The sequence below is a fragment of the Grampus griseus genome, assembly GCF_964374135.1.
Source record: "Grampus griseus genome assembly, chromosome: 15".
NCBI classification, from domain to species: domain Eukaryota; kingdom Metazoa; phylum Chordata; class Mammalia; order Artiodactyla; family Delphinidae; genus Grampus; species Grampus griseus.
The window spans coordinates 87,773,573-87,787,011 of NC_139009.1; the positions used below are offsets into that span (position 1 = coordinate 87,773,573).

The 13,439-nt window shown below is 48.6% G+C and overlaps 1 protein-coding gene across 1 annotated transcript; it reads left to right on the forward strand.

The window, feature by feature from the left end:
* The first annotated feature begins 2,728 nt into the window (after positions 1-2,728).
* LOC309833610 (sulfotransferase 1C4-like) lies at positions 2,729-12,526 on the forward strand. The gene is made up of 7 exons (XM_082672034.1): positions 2,729-3,040; positions 5,720-5,845; positions 6,564-6,661; positions 6,945-7,071; positions 7,285-7,379; positions 10,269-10,449; positions 11,308-12,526. The coding sequence occupies exons 1-7, from the start codon at positions 2,887-2,889 to the stop codon at positions 11,421-11,423; spliced, it is 897 nt and encodes a 298-aa protein (XP_082528160.1). The 5' UTR covers positions 2,729-2,886; the 3' UTR covers positions 11,424-12,526.
* Positions 12,527-13,439: the final 913 nt, after the last annotated feature.

The following is a 13,439-nucleotide window of genomic DNA, read 5'->3' on the forward strand; positions in this document are numbered from 1 at the left end:
TGAAATCTTCAACTATCCCCAGGTCTATTTCAACCTCAGCCAGTCCTCTTCGGGGACAGGGGGCATTTTCTCCCTGTCTCCCAGCCCTCCATCCCCAGCACACAAGGGACTAAACAAAACTGCCAAGATGTTGCTACGCTCCCCAGCTCTCTACTCTGCTGGCACACAGAGCTATAAAGACCAGAGAAAGAAATTTTTCTGAAAAGCCACAGATAATTTTCCTAAGTCTTTTAAAATGCACGTGAGGGCCAAGAATTCCACCTGGCAGTCTTGGTCCCAGGCATCCATCCATCTCCCGACAGCCGACAGGGAGGCTGAGGGGCAGGGAGAGCCCAGGCATCGCCCTGAGGTCACATGGGAAGAGGGGCCCATAGTCATGGCTCATTATTCACAGATAAGGTTGCTGAGCGGTAAACACACTTTCATTCGCACAACAACTCCATAGGCAGAGGCTGTCATGACCCCCATTTTCAGAGCAAAGTCGGGGTGCAGGGGCACAGAGGGTCAGCACCCTGTCCACAGCCCTCGGCTGCCGGGAGCTGGTGCAGGGGTCAGGGCAGGCGTCCGGTGTCTGCCTTCCGTCTCAGACCCCCAGCCTCAGCCACCAGCTCGCCTAACCCCGGCACGGTGGTGGCTCCCAGACCTCACTCCCTCGGTTCTCCAGTTCGTTTCCCTCTTCCCTTCTGCAGAGGACACAGGCGCCAGCCACAGGGCCGGCTGCGCTGAGGACACGGGCAGAGCCCAGTTTCCGTGCTGCGGCGGACAGGGGAGGACACGGGGCTGAGTGCGGACGGCTGCTCCAAAGGACAGGACAGGGCCACCAGCAATGAAAGGGGAGGCACCCAAGTTCAGGGACAGGCTCTCCAGAGAGGGGCTGTTTAGGGAGGACGTTAAAGAAGATCTGAAGGTTCAGACGCAGGTGAGCCTGAGCCAGAGGGTGAAGCCGGGAAATGAAGGACAGCCACGGCGGCGAGAGCCTGTGCCTGCGGGAGGCACGGGGACACAGGAGGGGGGACACGGGGGGCATCAGGGCTGCAAAGCGGGCAGTGTGCACACCCTGGGCTCCCAGGTACCGCAGGGGTGCCACGCGGAGGCCCTCGTGGGGTGCTGTGAAGGTCTGGGTGGGAAGTGGTTTAAGCAAGAAGGGAGACTCCTGCCGGCAGGAACAGCATCTGGGGCAGCTGGGGGCGGGAGAGGCATCTCAGGGTGGTTCTCTGTCAACTGGCTTCCGTACTGACACTGACCACCAGGGGTTAGCGCAGACCCAGAGGTCAAGGGCAAAGTCTTTCCCAAGACCCACCCCCCCCCAGATGCACCCATGAGTCGTGGGGACCATCTGTGCTTCTGACCAACCAGCTCTAAGTGTGGAGGGTCCCCATGACCCCCATAGCATCCATAATGGTGCTTTCAGGACTCACTGAAAGCGCTACACCTACAGTTACAGTTTCATCATAGAGGATTCAGATCACAACAGCCAAATGGAAGAGGTGCTGGGAGCAAGGTCTGGGACAGAGGGAGCAGAGCTGCCGTGCCCTATCCCCCTGTCCTCGTGGAGCCTGGGCACGGCACCCCCCTGGCCCGGCCCCTCACTGCGCTCACCGGCCGGGAAGCTGCACAGAGCCTCGGGGTCCGGGGTTCGTGGGTTCTCATGTCACTGGCCACACGGCTGACCCCACTCTCCAAGACCCTCTCCTCTCCCTGGAGGGGGGATGGGATGGAAAGGCCCAACCCCGTGATCACACAATTGATCTTCTGCCATGGCGGCCCCTCCCCTGGAACTGTCTATGGGCCCAGCAGGTGTCACCTCGTTGGCACCAACTCAGGTGTGGTCTAAAGGGACTCACGGTGAACAACCAAAGGCTCCAATCACTCAGGGACTTAAAAGGGCTTTTGAAACTCGGCATCGGGAACCGGAGACAAAGACCAGACGTGTTCTCGATTATATCACAAGGAGAAACAGGAGACCTGGGCAGGTCTGGTCTTGTTTTCGAGGTGGTCAGCCGAGAAGGGTTGTGGTGGAAATAGGAGGGAAAAAAACTCCGCTGCAGCCAGGAATGATTCCAAGGAAAGGCACAAGGAGGATAAATAAGCAGCAAGGCTTTTAGGAAAACAAGGGGCTTACAGGGGATGTGGCACGAGGCTGGGAGGTGAACTCCAGGAAGGAGGACGCCAGAGGGTGTGTGTTCTGTAGCTCCCAAGTTTTTGCATCCACTTGGCTTCAAGTAAGACAAACATGTTTTATTAGCTGTGAACAGACACCGACTGATACGGACACTGAACAGCCTACAACAGGAAGGGAACCTTCGCTATTAAGAGCCTCGTTTACTCTTAAAAATAACAATGCTGACCCCTTCAGCCATCTGTGCTGGGAGGTTCAATCTAGGCTGTCATTGTTAGCAGCACAGAAACTTCCCTCCAGCCTTTCGGCGTAGGCATTCTGCGTTGCAACCTGTAATCCCGCGGGCAGATTCCCTGCAACTTCTTAATTAGCTTAAAATTCCCAGAAGAAACAATTAATGGAGATCTGTGAATTATTTTGTGGACACAGAGGAGAACTACAAGTGAGGTGGCACTGACTCTTGCTAACGGTACAGAAGAGCAGGGCTGAATGCGCACAGGACCCTGAACGGCAGCCAGGAGCCGAGGGCTCGGCGGCTACATCAGAGCCCCGCTGGGGCTGTTGAGGACTTTGCGCTGTGTGCAAAGTCCTAAACAAGAGTCCCAGCTCCCTGGATGGGCTCCCCCTCGACTGCCAGCCCAAGGCAGGACCTGAGGTCTGAGCTCTGCCCTGTCTGTACGATGCCAAGAACGCAGCTCTGAGCTGACTGAGAGTAACACTTTCCTGGAGCAGAAATCTGATATCCAACACTCTTGGCCTTGAACAAAATGGAGGATTTAAAATATGACGGCACGGAGCGCCTGGCTGTGGACTATGTGGAGGGGATTCTGCAGCCCACGCCCACCTGTGACACCTGGGATCAGATCTGGAACTTCCAAGCCAGGCCTGATGATCTGCTCATTTCCACCTACCCGAAAGCAGGTAGGCGGGAGGGATGGGGGGGAGACGCAGAGGGGGGTTAGGAAGAGAAGCAGGAAAGATGCATCAATAATGAAATAAAGAGGGCTTCCCTGGTGGCGCAGTGGTTGAGAGTCCGCCTGCTGATGCAGGGGACACGGGTTCGTGCCCCGGTCCGGGAAGATCCCACATGCCGCGGAGCGGCTGGGCCCGTGAGCCATGGCCGCTGAGCCTGCGCGTCCAGAGCCTGTACCCTGCAACGGGAGAGGCCACAACAGTGAGAGGCCCACGTGCCGCAACAAAAAATAATAATAATAATGAAATAAAGAAACCGACCTGGATTTGAGTGGAAAGCTGTTGACTGGGCAGAGTGATACTGCCAAGACAAATCACAGGTAGTAGCTGAAACCACACAAAAAATATTAAAATGACCTACACATCTTAAGAATTTAATTCTTTCTGTGATGTACCTGTTTTTTTACTTCCCTGAAAGAGAGTGAATCAAACAGCCCAAAACAAAGGGGCCAGACTTGCTGCCTTACTTGTTCCCAGCACAGGCCCATATAGCAGAGCCAGACAGGGGACCCCGCCTGATCTAGGGAAGAGGAGGGGCTTGGGCTCTGCAATGCTGAGCTTGTAAGTCTCCCAGCTCAGGGTCCCAGAAATACTCTCTTAATTTCCACCCTCCCTGGTGGTAGGTTGTGAACCTACTTTCTTATTTCAATAGTCAGTTTAACAAAGTCACTGAAGAAACAAGACAAACTTGAGCTCAGCCACTGCATCATAAAAATGCGGGGGTGAGCAGAGAGAAAGAGTTCTCTGCAGTTATTTGTGTATATCTACAGTTAGACCAAAAATACAGTATTCAACTCATACCCCAATTGCACTGACATCTGCTCTCTGCAAAGTCAAGCTCCATGTCAATAACTTCTGCTACATGCTCACACACATGTGCACACACACACACACACACACACACACACACACACACGCTCCACCCCCTTTGCCTTTATCTGTAACAATCTGACAAAAGGCTCTACAGGTAGATGGGGCCTTAGACTCACCCGTCCATCGGTTTCATATCGGCCCTGATTTTCTGATCTTACTCATCATGAGTCTGTTCATAATTAAAATTTTCTAAATGTGAATTTCTGAAAGTACCCACTGGTGGGGATCACATCTCACTGCCTTAATTTCACCCACAACTCTTAATTTATTACCATAATTTCAGTACAATGCTTAATCATTCATCTTTTCTCCACCTGCCATATGTGAGCATTAAGGTTTGGTTCATTTAGGGTTTTCATGGGTTAGGGGCAAGCAGGACCGTACAATGCAAATACCACGCTCAAAAAGCGAAGCACTTGCCCGCTAAGGTAATATTTAGTCAATCACACAAAACCTGTGCACTAATAAAGGCTCTACTGATCAGAGGGAAGAAACAAGCTCAGATCATGGAATGGTTCACACCTAACTTTTTAGCAGAATAATAAGTGCTCTGTGACTGAGGTGAGATAAACACACTGCAGAACCGCTGACTGCTAGGGGACGATCTGACCCTGAACCTCCAGTCGCACTGGAGTCTGCCCCAGCGTTAACCCGTGGCTGTCAATGCAGAATAAACACACAAAGCGAGTACACTTGAACTTCCTTTGAGTCAATAGCTAAAGAAATATTGGTCCTGGATCCTGTAATGAAAGAGTTGGTGTCAGAAAATATTAGAAGCTAACTGGTCGAGGATGTAAACTGCAGCTGCTCTCTTGTTTCCTAAGCTGTGCCCCCTGGCAGACCTAGAAGTGCTGAATTGGGAGCATGAGAAAGGGTCTCGTAACCAGAGTTGACCAGCCCAGACCCAGGACTCAGAGCTCAGTGTCCCAGCCTCCTCCTGCCACGGACTCAGTCAGGTGTCTGGTCAGTAGTCTTCAGCCAAGGCCGAAGGTCAGGTGGCAGCCCCACGCTGGTCAGGATGGGGCGGCCCGCAGGAGCTGACCGGAGCTGGGAGACAGAGGCCCTTCTCGGGGGCAGCGGGGGCAGTGAGGGCGCAGCCTCTGGGTCGAGGTTCCAGGCAGCAAAATGCGGAGTGGCCTCTGCACATCTTCTATCAATCAGACCTCTACCTCCTTCCCTCAAATCCCAGAATGTAAATCAGATCTCAGGACATTTAGAATCTCGGCAGCAAAGGAGCCTAGGGAATGCACTTTTTAGCCTTTCAGGTAAAATAGAGGAAAGTGTGAAAATGGAGACTAAACCCTAATCTTTCATTCATTCGGCCAACACATAACAAGAGCCTCCTCCCGCGTAGCAAGCCCATGCTACACACTTGGGAAACAGAGTCTGAAGACCACACCGTGATTACTCTCCACATCACAGGCTGGCGGACTGTGAGAAGGACTCTCGTTCTGCCTATCTAAGGAACTGTGCAGCTAACTCAATAGCATAACAATCCTAATTAATGGTTGTACAGAATAAAAAAAGAACTATATATTTATGAATCTAATGTCCACTCCAGATTGGAGTCTTTGTATAAAAATCCATATCATACCATATTATGATAACACAAGACATAAACAAAGAAGGATGGTTTCTGAATTCCATTATAAAGCTGGCTTTAAAGTTCACACGGCTGCTCTAACAAGTGTTTGGTCACATTCTAAGAACTGCAGTAGATAAAGCCTGTGCTTCCTCATCTTCCTGGGGAATAAGGAACAACCTGGACGCAGGAGATCGTGGACTTGATACAAAATGAGGGTGATATTGACAGAAGCCAGCGGGCACCTACTCACGAGCGATTCCCCTTCATCGAGTGGAAAATCCCGGGCATGGAATCTGGTGAGTACGGCACAGCTGCACCTGACCCCGGGCCTAGACACCCACCAGGGATTTTTACTATCCAGTAGCCCTCTCAGAATTCTAGGCATTCAAACAACCATCGATGGACTCCGTGACTATCTTTCTCACCATCTGGCCATCGTTCTAACTCCAGACATTTTCTAATCAAGTTACTGTTTATGCAAAAGTAAGTTAAGTTTTGATTCTCCAATTAGAAATTAACTTCACTCCACAAGGATGAGCCTAGGTAAGATAATTGTATAGTGGAAGGGTTTGAATTTTTTAGGTTCTTCTTTATTTGGTTTATTGTTATGGTTAAAAACTGCTCTAGCCAGGCTTCCCTGGTGGCGCAGTGGTTGGGAGTCCGCCTGCCGATGCAGGGGACACGGGTTCGTGCCCCGGTCCGGGAGGAACCAACATGCTGCGGAGCGGCTGGGCCCGTGAGCCATGGCTGCTGGGCCTGCGCGTCCGGAGCCTGTGCTCCGCAATGGGAGAGGCCACAACAGTAAGAGGCCTGAGTACTGCAAAACAAAAACAAAAACAAAAACTACTGCTCTAGCCCAAAAAACCCATTCGTGAGCTACAAGTATTCTCTCAGATGAGATCCACAGAGTTACAGGCGGCCTGGAACTGTTCCTAACGTAGTAATAACAAAGCAGCAAGATTCTGAAGCAAATAGAGAAAAGTAATGGGAAGTCATTGAAAATTAATTTTACAGGCTTGGAACAAGCTAATGCAATGCCCTCACCACGGATCCTAAAGACGCACCTTCCCATCCACTTGCTGCCACCATCCTTCCTGGAGAAAAACTGTAAGGTAAAGAGCCAAAGGAATTCAGAGTTGACCCCTTAGAAGGACCTCAGACTGGTCCCCAATCCATTTCCTCTTAAAACACTTCGCTTGTTAAAAAAAAAAAAAAATGAGTCCACCTTGTCACATCATCAATATGCAAATTGATATGAATGCTTTCCACCTCCCACAAAAGCCAAATCACAGGAATGCAGCATCGGAAAGATTCATCTGTATGGAATATACCCACCCTAACATAACTGTTGGTCTAATCCTGGTTTTGCTTCTTCCCTCCGTCCCTCTACTCCAGATGATCTACGTAGCAAGAAACCCCAAGGACAGCATGGTGTCTTATTACCACTTCCACAGGATGAATAAAGGGCTTCCTGCTCCAGGAACCTGGGAAGAGTACTTTGAGAGTTTTCTGGCCGGGGACGGTGAGAGAACTCAGCTTTGTTCCCGTCCTTTCTCAAAATCCTCAAATACTCTACAGAGAAGCATTTCCTTAGAACAGCAGGGGCTCTGCCTTCTTCACCGTGAGGGAATCACCAGCGTGACCTTCTCCCTCTCTTCAGGATTCTCCTCCCAGGTGGGTGCTTGTCAGCGGGGTTTCCGCGACTCACTGCCCTATTTCTGATCCCGTCCTGCAGTGTGTTGGGGCTCCTGGTACGACCATGTGAAGGGATGGTGGGATGCCAAGGACCAGCACCGCATCCTCTACCTCTTCTACGAGGACATGAAGAGGGTAAGGAGCAGGGCCGCCTCACATGTTCCCCTCTGCCGGAAAATATTTCAGTCATAACGTGCGGACCCCATCAGGGACTCACAGATTGAAACAGGGCACAGAAGACGCTACATTTCACCAGCTGCAGCTGTCCACGCATCAAAGAACACCTGGGACGTCATGAGTTTCTGTATCACACAGTCTCACCTGAGCTTCCTGGAGCTCTGGGCTCTGGGACACCTTTTCCTTATAGGCAGAGGATGGCAAAATGAGGGATGCCTTTTTTTCTCCTTGTATGTAGACTTTTAAATTCCATTTAGAAGGGAAAACAAATCTAGCATATTTTGGGGTTTTTTTATTAGTACTTGAGGAACGTCATAGTTTCAAGAAACAGTTTAAGAAATTATGGCGCGGGCTTCCCTGGTGGCGCAGTGGTTGGGAGTCCGCCTGCCAATGCAGGGGACGCGGGTTCGTGCCCCGGTCCGGGAAGATCTCGCATGCCGCAGAGCGGCTGGGCCCGTGAGCCATGGCCGCTGAGCCTGCGCGTCCGGAGCCTGTGCTCCGCAACAGGAGAGGCCACAACAGTGAGAGGCCCGCGTACCGCAAAAAAAAAAAAGAAAAGAAATTATGGCGCAGTGGGAAACACTAATGGTTTAGAGTCAAAATTCCTGAATCCCAGTTCTGGCTTTACTGCCTACTGGCAATTATTCTTTGTGAAGATGCTGAGCATCTAGGAATTTAGTTTCCTTACATGCAGAAAGGAGATAGTAATATGCACTCCAAGAGCTGTTATAACGACTAAATGAGGTGGTGTCATGAGAGTATATTGTAAATGGTCATCTACCCAGTCCTTTCTGTGACTCCACTGAATACAGGGATCTATACAGAATTATAGTCTCTGTTCTAGAATTTATAACAGAAAGCCTGGTTCTCAAAAGGTACGTCACAGACAGCTGCATGGCCTCTCAGAGCCCATGCCAGGCCTGCTAAGTCAGACGTGCAGTTTTAAAAGATTAATCGGGGATTCCTGTGCACATTAGTTTAGCTGCATTTCTCTTAGGTTCCATCACTACTGGGCTTTATCCAGTTGTGTCTACAAAATATCTGAAGAGTGAAAAACACAGCATCATTTTTCTATGTTTTTTATTGAGATACAACTGACAAGTAACATTATATTCGTTTCAGGTGTACAGGATAATGATTTGATATTTGTGTGTACTGAGAAATTATCTCCATAATCAGTCAACATCTGTCACCACACACAGTGACAAAAATTTTCTTTCTTGTGGTGAGAACTTTTAAGATCTATTCTCGGCACAGTGTTATTATACTGTACGACACAATGTTATTAATTATACAACACAGTGTGATTAGTTATCGTCACCATGATGTACACTACATCCTAGGACTTGTTTATCTTACAACTGGAATTTTGAACATTTTGACCCCCTTCACCCACTTCACCTCCCACCGCTGGCAAACACTGATCTGTTCTGTATGGTTTTTTTAAATAGGTAAGTTTCTAGGATTACATTTCTAGGATTCTCAGAACCATGATTCCAGGGCTAGCAGGACAACCCATACAGGTATCATAAAATTCTCTCCCTTGTGTTTACTTGGTACAAGCACCACAAGAGAGCACCGAAAAACTAAACAACAGGAGGGCATACAAAAGGAGACTCTGGTCACATATGCATATATGCACTGCTGCAGTTCAGAGAGTTGTCTCGTCATAGGATTCCAGATATAGACACTCAAGGAATATTATGACAGGGGTTATAAGGAAGGGTTTGCTCTTTTATGACTGGATGTGACAAACTGGGGCCATGATATCAGATGCTACTAAGCTAAGACCAGGGAAAGTCCATGTAGGTGACGCTTGCCCACATATTGTCATAGCAGTGCCAAAGGAGGATGTGTCCCTGGGAACGGTGTATAGATCCCTGGGGTAGATCCTAATGCATTATGAATGCCAGGAGGAGACTTCACCGAAATAGGCAGTCTAACCTCAGGGTCCCCAGCGCCCTCTTACATGTTTCTGCGATCATGCTCTGGGCTGTCACCTGCCTGTGGTCACTCAGAGCGCACAGTTCTCAGCACTCTTGCTGATTCCTAGTCTGTGTGAGGCCAACTAAATTAAGCACTTTTGACATCCAAGCTTCAAAGCGGGAGCCCATTTTAAAGCAGGAGACACAGTGGCGGGGATAAACGCTCCCACCGGCAACGCACCACTCCTCCCGGACACAGGGGCCTTCCCACACCACAGCGCCCCAGGGCTGCGTCCCTCTGAGGAGGAAACAGTGGCGACAATGGGGCTGAAACCTTCTCAGAGACACCGAAGCACCTGGACCAGCTGGGCACTGCAGCTACTGCCACGGGGCCTCTTGGGTGCAAAGAAGTCCCTCCCACCCTTGTGCCCCCCTCACCGGCACCACTGGGAAAGTCTGGGGCCACTTCTGTCCACATGAGAAGCAGGAGACGGGCCTCTGTGGCCAGGTCCCCAACGCTGCTGCAACACCTGCTCGCAGCATCAGTCCAGTGGCTGTCCCCGTGGGGCATTTAGCTGGACGGGCTAGAGCAGGACATTTGGGCCTAATTCTGGACACATCCCTCTGTGGCATGCGCCCCATGCACTGCATGTCACTGTGTGGTGAGTGTCTCACTGACACGCTCAGTTGACGCTTCCATGTTAGAACAAGAAGAGCGTAATGACTCCAGTTGATACAGTCACCACATCAAAGTGAGTCACATCTGAAAACCTGAGCACTTGTGAGACACGATTTTTTAAAATTTTAATTCATGACATGTTACTGATTACTAGCATTAATTCATTCCAACAGTCTTCTGAAACTATTATTTATTGATATAAATTATCTTATATCAAGTCTTTTCTTTTGACTCTGATCATAGAACCCAAAGCATGAAATTCTGAAGCTGGCAGAATTTATTGGAAAGAGCCTAGATGATAAAGTTCTGGATACAGTTGTCCATTACAGTTCATTTGACGTCATGAAGCAGAACCCGATGGCAAACTACACGTCGGTTCCAGCTCCATTCATGAACCACTCTATTTCTCCATTCATGAGAAAAGGTTTTTATGTTTCCTTTTCACCATAATCTTAAAGGAATTGTCCAATATTTCAGAGTCTTTGGGGAGTTTCTTCTCTATAGATAAGAAAAATAAGATCAATAATAAATGGTTCTGGGAAAAAATAATTTACGAAGCCACAGATGAAATGAAATCAACATTCAGCCACAACTGGAGAGTGAGGTTTGGTGTCTAAGTCCAGCCCTTTATCCTCACCTTCCTTCTGGAGTTCTGGCTGATAAGGTGAAAACATACAGAATTAAGTCAGATGGAGCAAAGAATCCACTTTCCGGAGGGCTCTAAGCTATCAGAGAGGTCCATTCACTCCAACATACTTACTGACTGGAGTGGCTACCATGTGCCAGACACTGTTCTGGGCAATGTCCACAGCAGTGACCAAAACACACGAAAACTCAGGATAATAGTTGCCAGAAAGTACTATGTAGAAAAGGCAGTCTGGGAAAGGTAACAGGGATTGCATGTGGAGAACTGGAGGGGAATCTTCTTTCTCTTCCCTCCTTTCTCAAAACCGCACGTTGAGTCCTTCAAGAAGCAGGCCCTTCTACCTGCAGGACGCCAGCCACAGGCACAAGCACCGAGCGTGCTGCAACGGGCAGGAGGGAAGGACAAGAGAGCTCCTCAGACCTGCTGTTCACGCGGCCATGTCACCTCCCGACCCACAAGCCAGACAGGCGATTCCTCCCCCTTCCAGGAGGAGACACTGCCAGGCCAGCCAGAGAAATGTTTGCCCGGCTCTGTCCCTCCCTGACGGGGAGTAGAAATCCTCACACAGAAACGGGAGAACAGAGAAATCCAAATCCCCCCACGGTACTGACACCCACCACCCCACGTCTGTTTCAGGGGCTGTGGGAGATTGGAAGAATCACTTCACTGTGGCCCAGAACGAGAGATTTGATGAAGATCACAAGAGGAAGATGGCTGACACCACTCTAACTTCCCACATCCGATTCTTGTAAGGAATTAAAAGAACCAGAGTCCATCAGTGTGAAAGCTGATTACCCCAACCACGTGACACTGGATTCAGGCAGTCACACTAGTGCTCCTTGTGTTTGCTTTTGTTCACCCTAAAAAAAGTGACAGGGCTATCAGAGGTCAGGGCAAAGTGGAGGGTGGGCAGGGTGGCAGCGTGAAAACCATGGCGTCATTGCTAATTATCATCACATGTCAATTTTCCACAGATCATGCGCTTGTTAACGTATTAAAAATGCTTCGGTCATCACACAAAAACGCACTAAAATTTACAGATTAAGTTCAAGCCAATTTTTAAATGCAGCACTAAAATGTATAAACAGTTACTTCTAGCAATTTCTTGGTAGCCAAGTAACCATCAGGTGACTCTGTTTCTAAGTCACTCCAGAGCACCCACCCCAGCCTCTCACCGCGGCCTCTACATTTAATGGGGCCCGCGCCCCCAGCCCAGCCGCGCCGCAATCCATCCCGGCCTCCCACCTTAACCTCCCTCCCTCCAGCGCCTCTGCAATCCTGCTCTAATCCATCAGCAACATCCGTTGGTTTTAATTCCAGGAAGTCTCATCTCTACAGCCATCCCCCGGTTCAGAAGCCTCTCCCTCTTGCCTATAAGCTACCTAACTCGTTTCTCTGTTCATCATACATCAGCCAAGCTTGTTTTCCCACAACAAGACTCATTATATTTCTCTTTAGCTCAGAATCCTTCAATGATTCTGAATGTTTGCTGCCTAGAAGATAAATCCCAAGCTTTTCAGCCATCAATTCAAAGGCAGCTACAACCATATGACACAGTTGACTGACCTTCCAAACCACCTTCCAGCTGGATTTCATTCTGCCAGTCACCCTCCTTGCCTCAGCGACGAGTGCCTGCGCTGGGCCTGAGCGCATCTCACAGGTTCCCAGACGATAGTTTCACTTTCACCCCGCCTCCTCCTGACATTTCCTTTCCTTCCTTCCTACCCATCCAAAACATAGACAACAAGTCCAATAACCAGCACAGGTCTCCCATCTTCCTACAGATACTGCAACCTGAAGGGTTGCTGCTCTTCTGCAGTCCTTTACACTTAGCATAATTCTTCTGTGATTAAGATTAAAGTATATCATGCTATCTCTTGGATGTCTACATTGTCTCTTTTGTGCATATTTAAATTTTCATTTGTTTATTTTTTCTCCAAGATAGGGACATTGCTAGATACTTCTTTGCAAACCAAATGGCAAACAATATGCTCAAAAATAAGTAACTGAAATACTATATCAGTTAAGGAAATCTAAAAAGCCAACTTTTTACATTCTAAGTAGTCCCTGGAACAGCTATCATCTATAGCTGTGCTGTGTTAGCTACTAGCTGCATGTAGCTATTTAAATTATTTAAAATTTGGAAAGATCCACACACCCCAATGTTCACAGCAGCACATTTACAATAGCCAAGACATGGAAACAACCTAAATGTCCACTGATAGATGAATGGATAAATGAGAGGTGGTACACATACACAATGGAATATTACTCAGGCATAAAAAATGCAACCTTGTCATTTGTGACAACATGGATGGACCTAGAGGATTTTACGCTAAGTGAAATAATCAAAGACAAATACCATATCCATTATACTTACATGTGGAATCTAAAAAACAAAACAGACAAACAAAACAAAACAGAAACTGACTCACAGGTACAGAATGTAATATACAGCGTAGGGAATATAGTCAATAGCACTGCAATAATTTTATATGGTAACAGATGGTTACCTGACTTATTGTGGTGATCAATCCTTAATGAATATAAATGTGAAATCACTATGTTGAACACTTGAATACTAATATAATATTGTATGTCAACTGCAATTTAAAAAAATAAAAATAGGGCTTCCCTGGTGGCGCAGTGGTTAAGAATCCACCTGCCAATGCAGGTAACACGGGTTCGAGCCCTGGCCCGGGAAGATCCCACATGCCGTGAAGCAACTAAGCCCATGTGCCAGAACTACTGAAGCCCGTGTGCCTAGA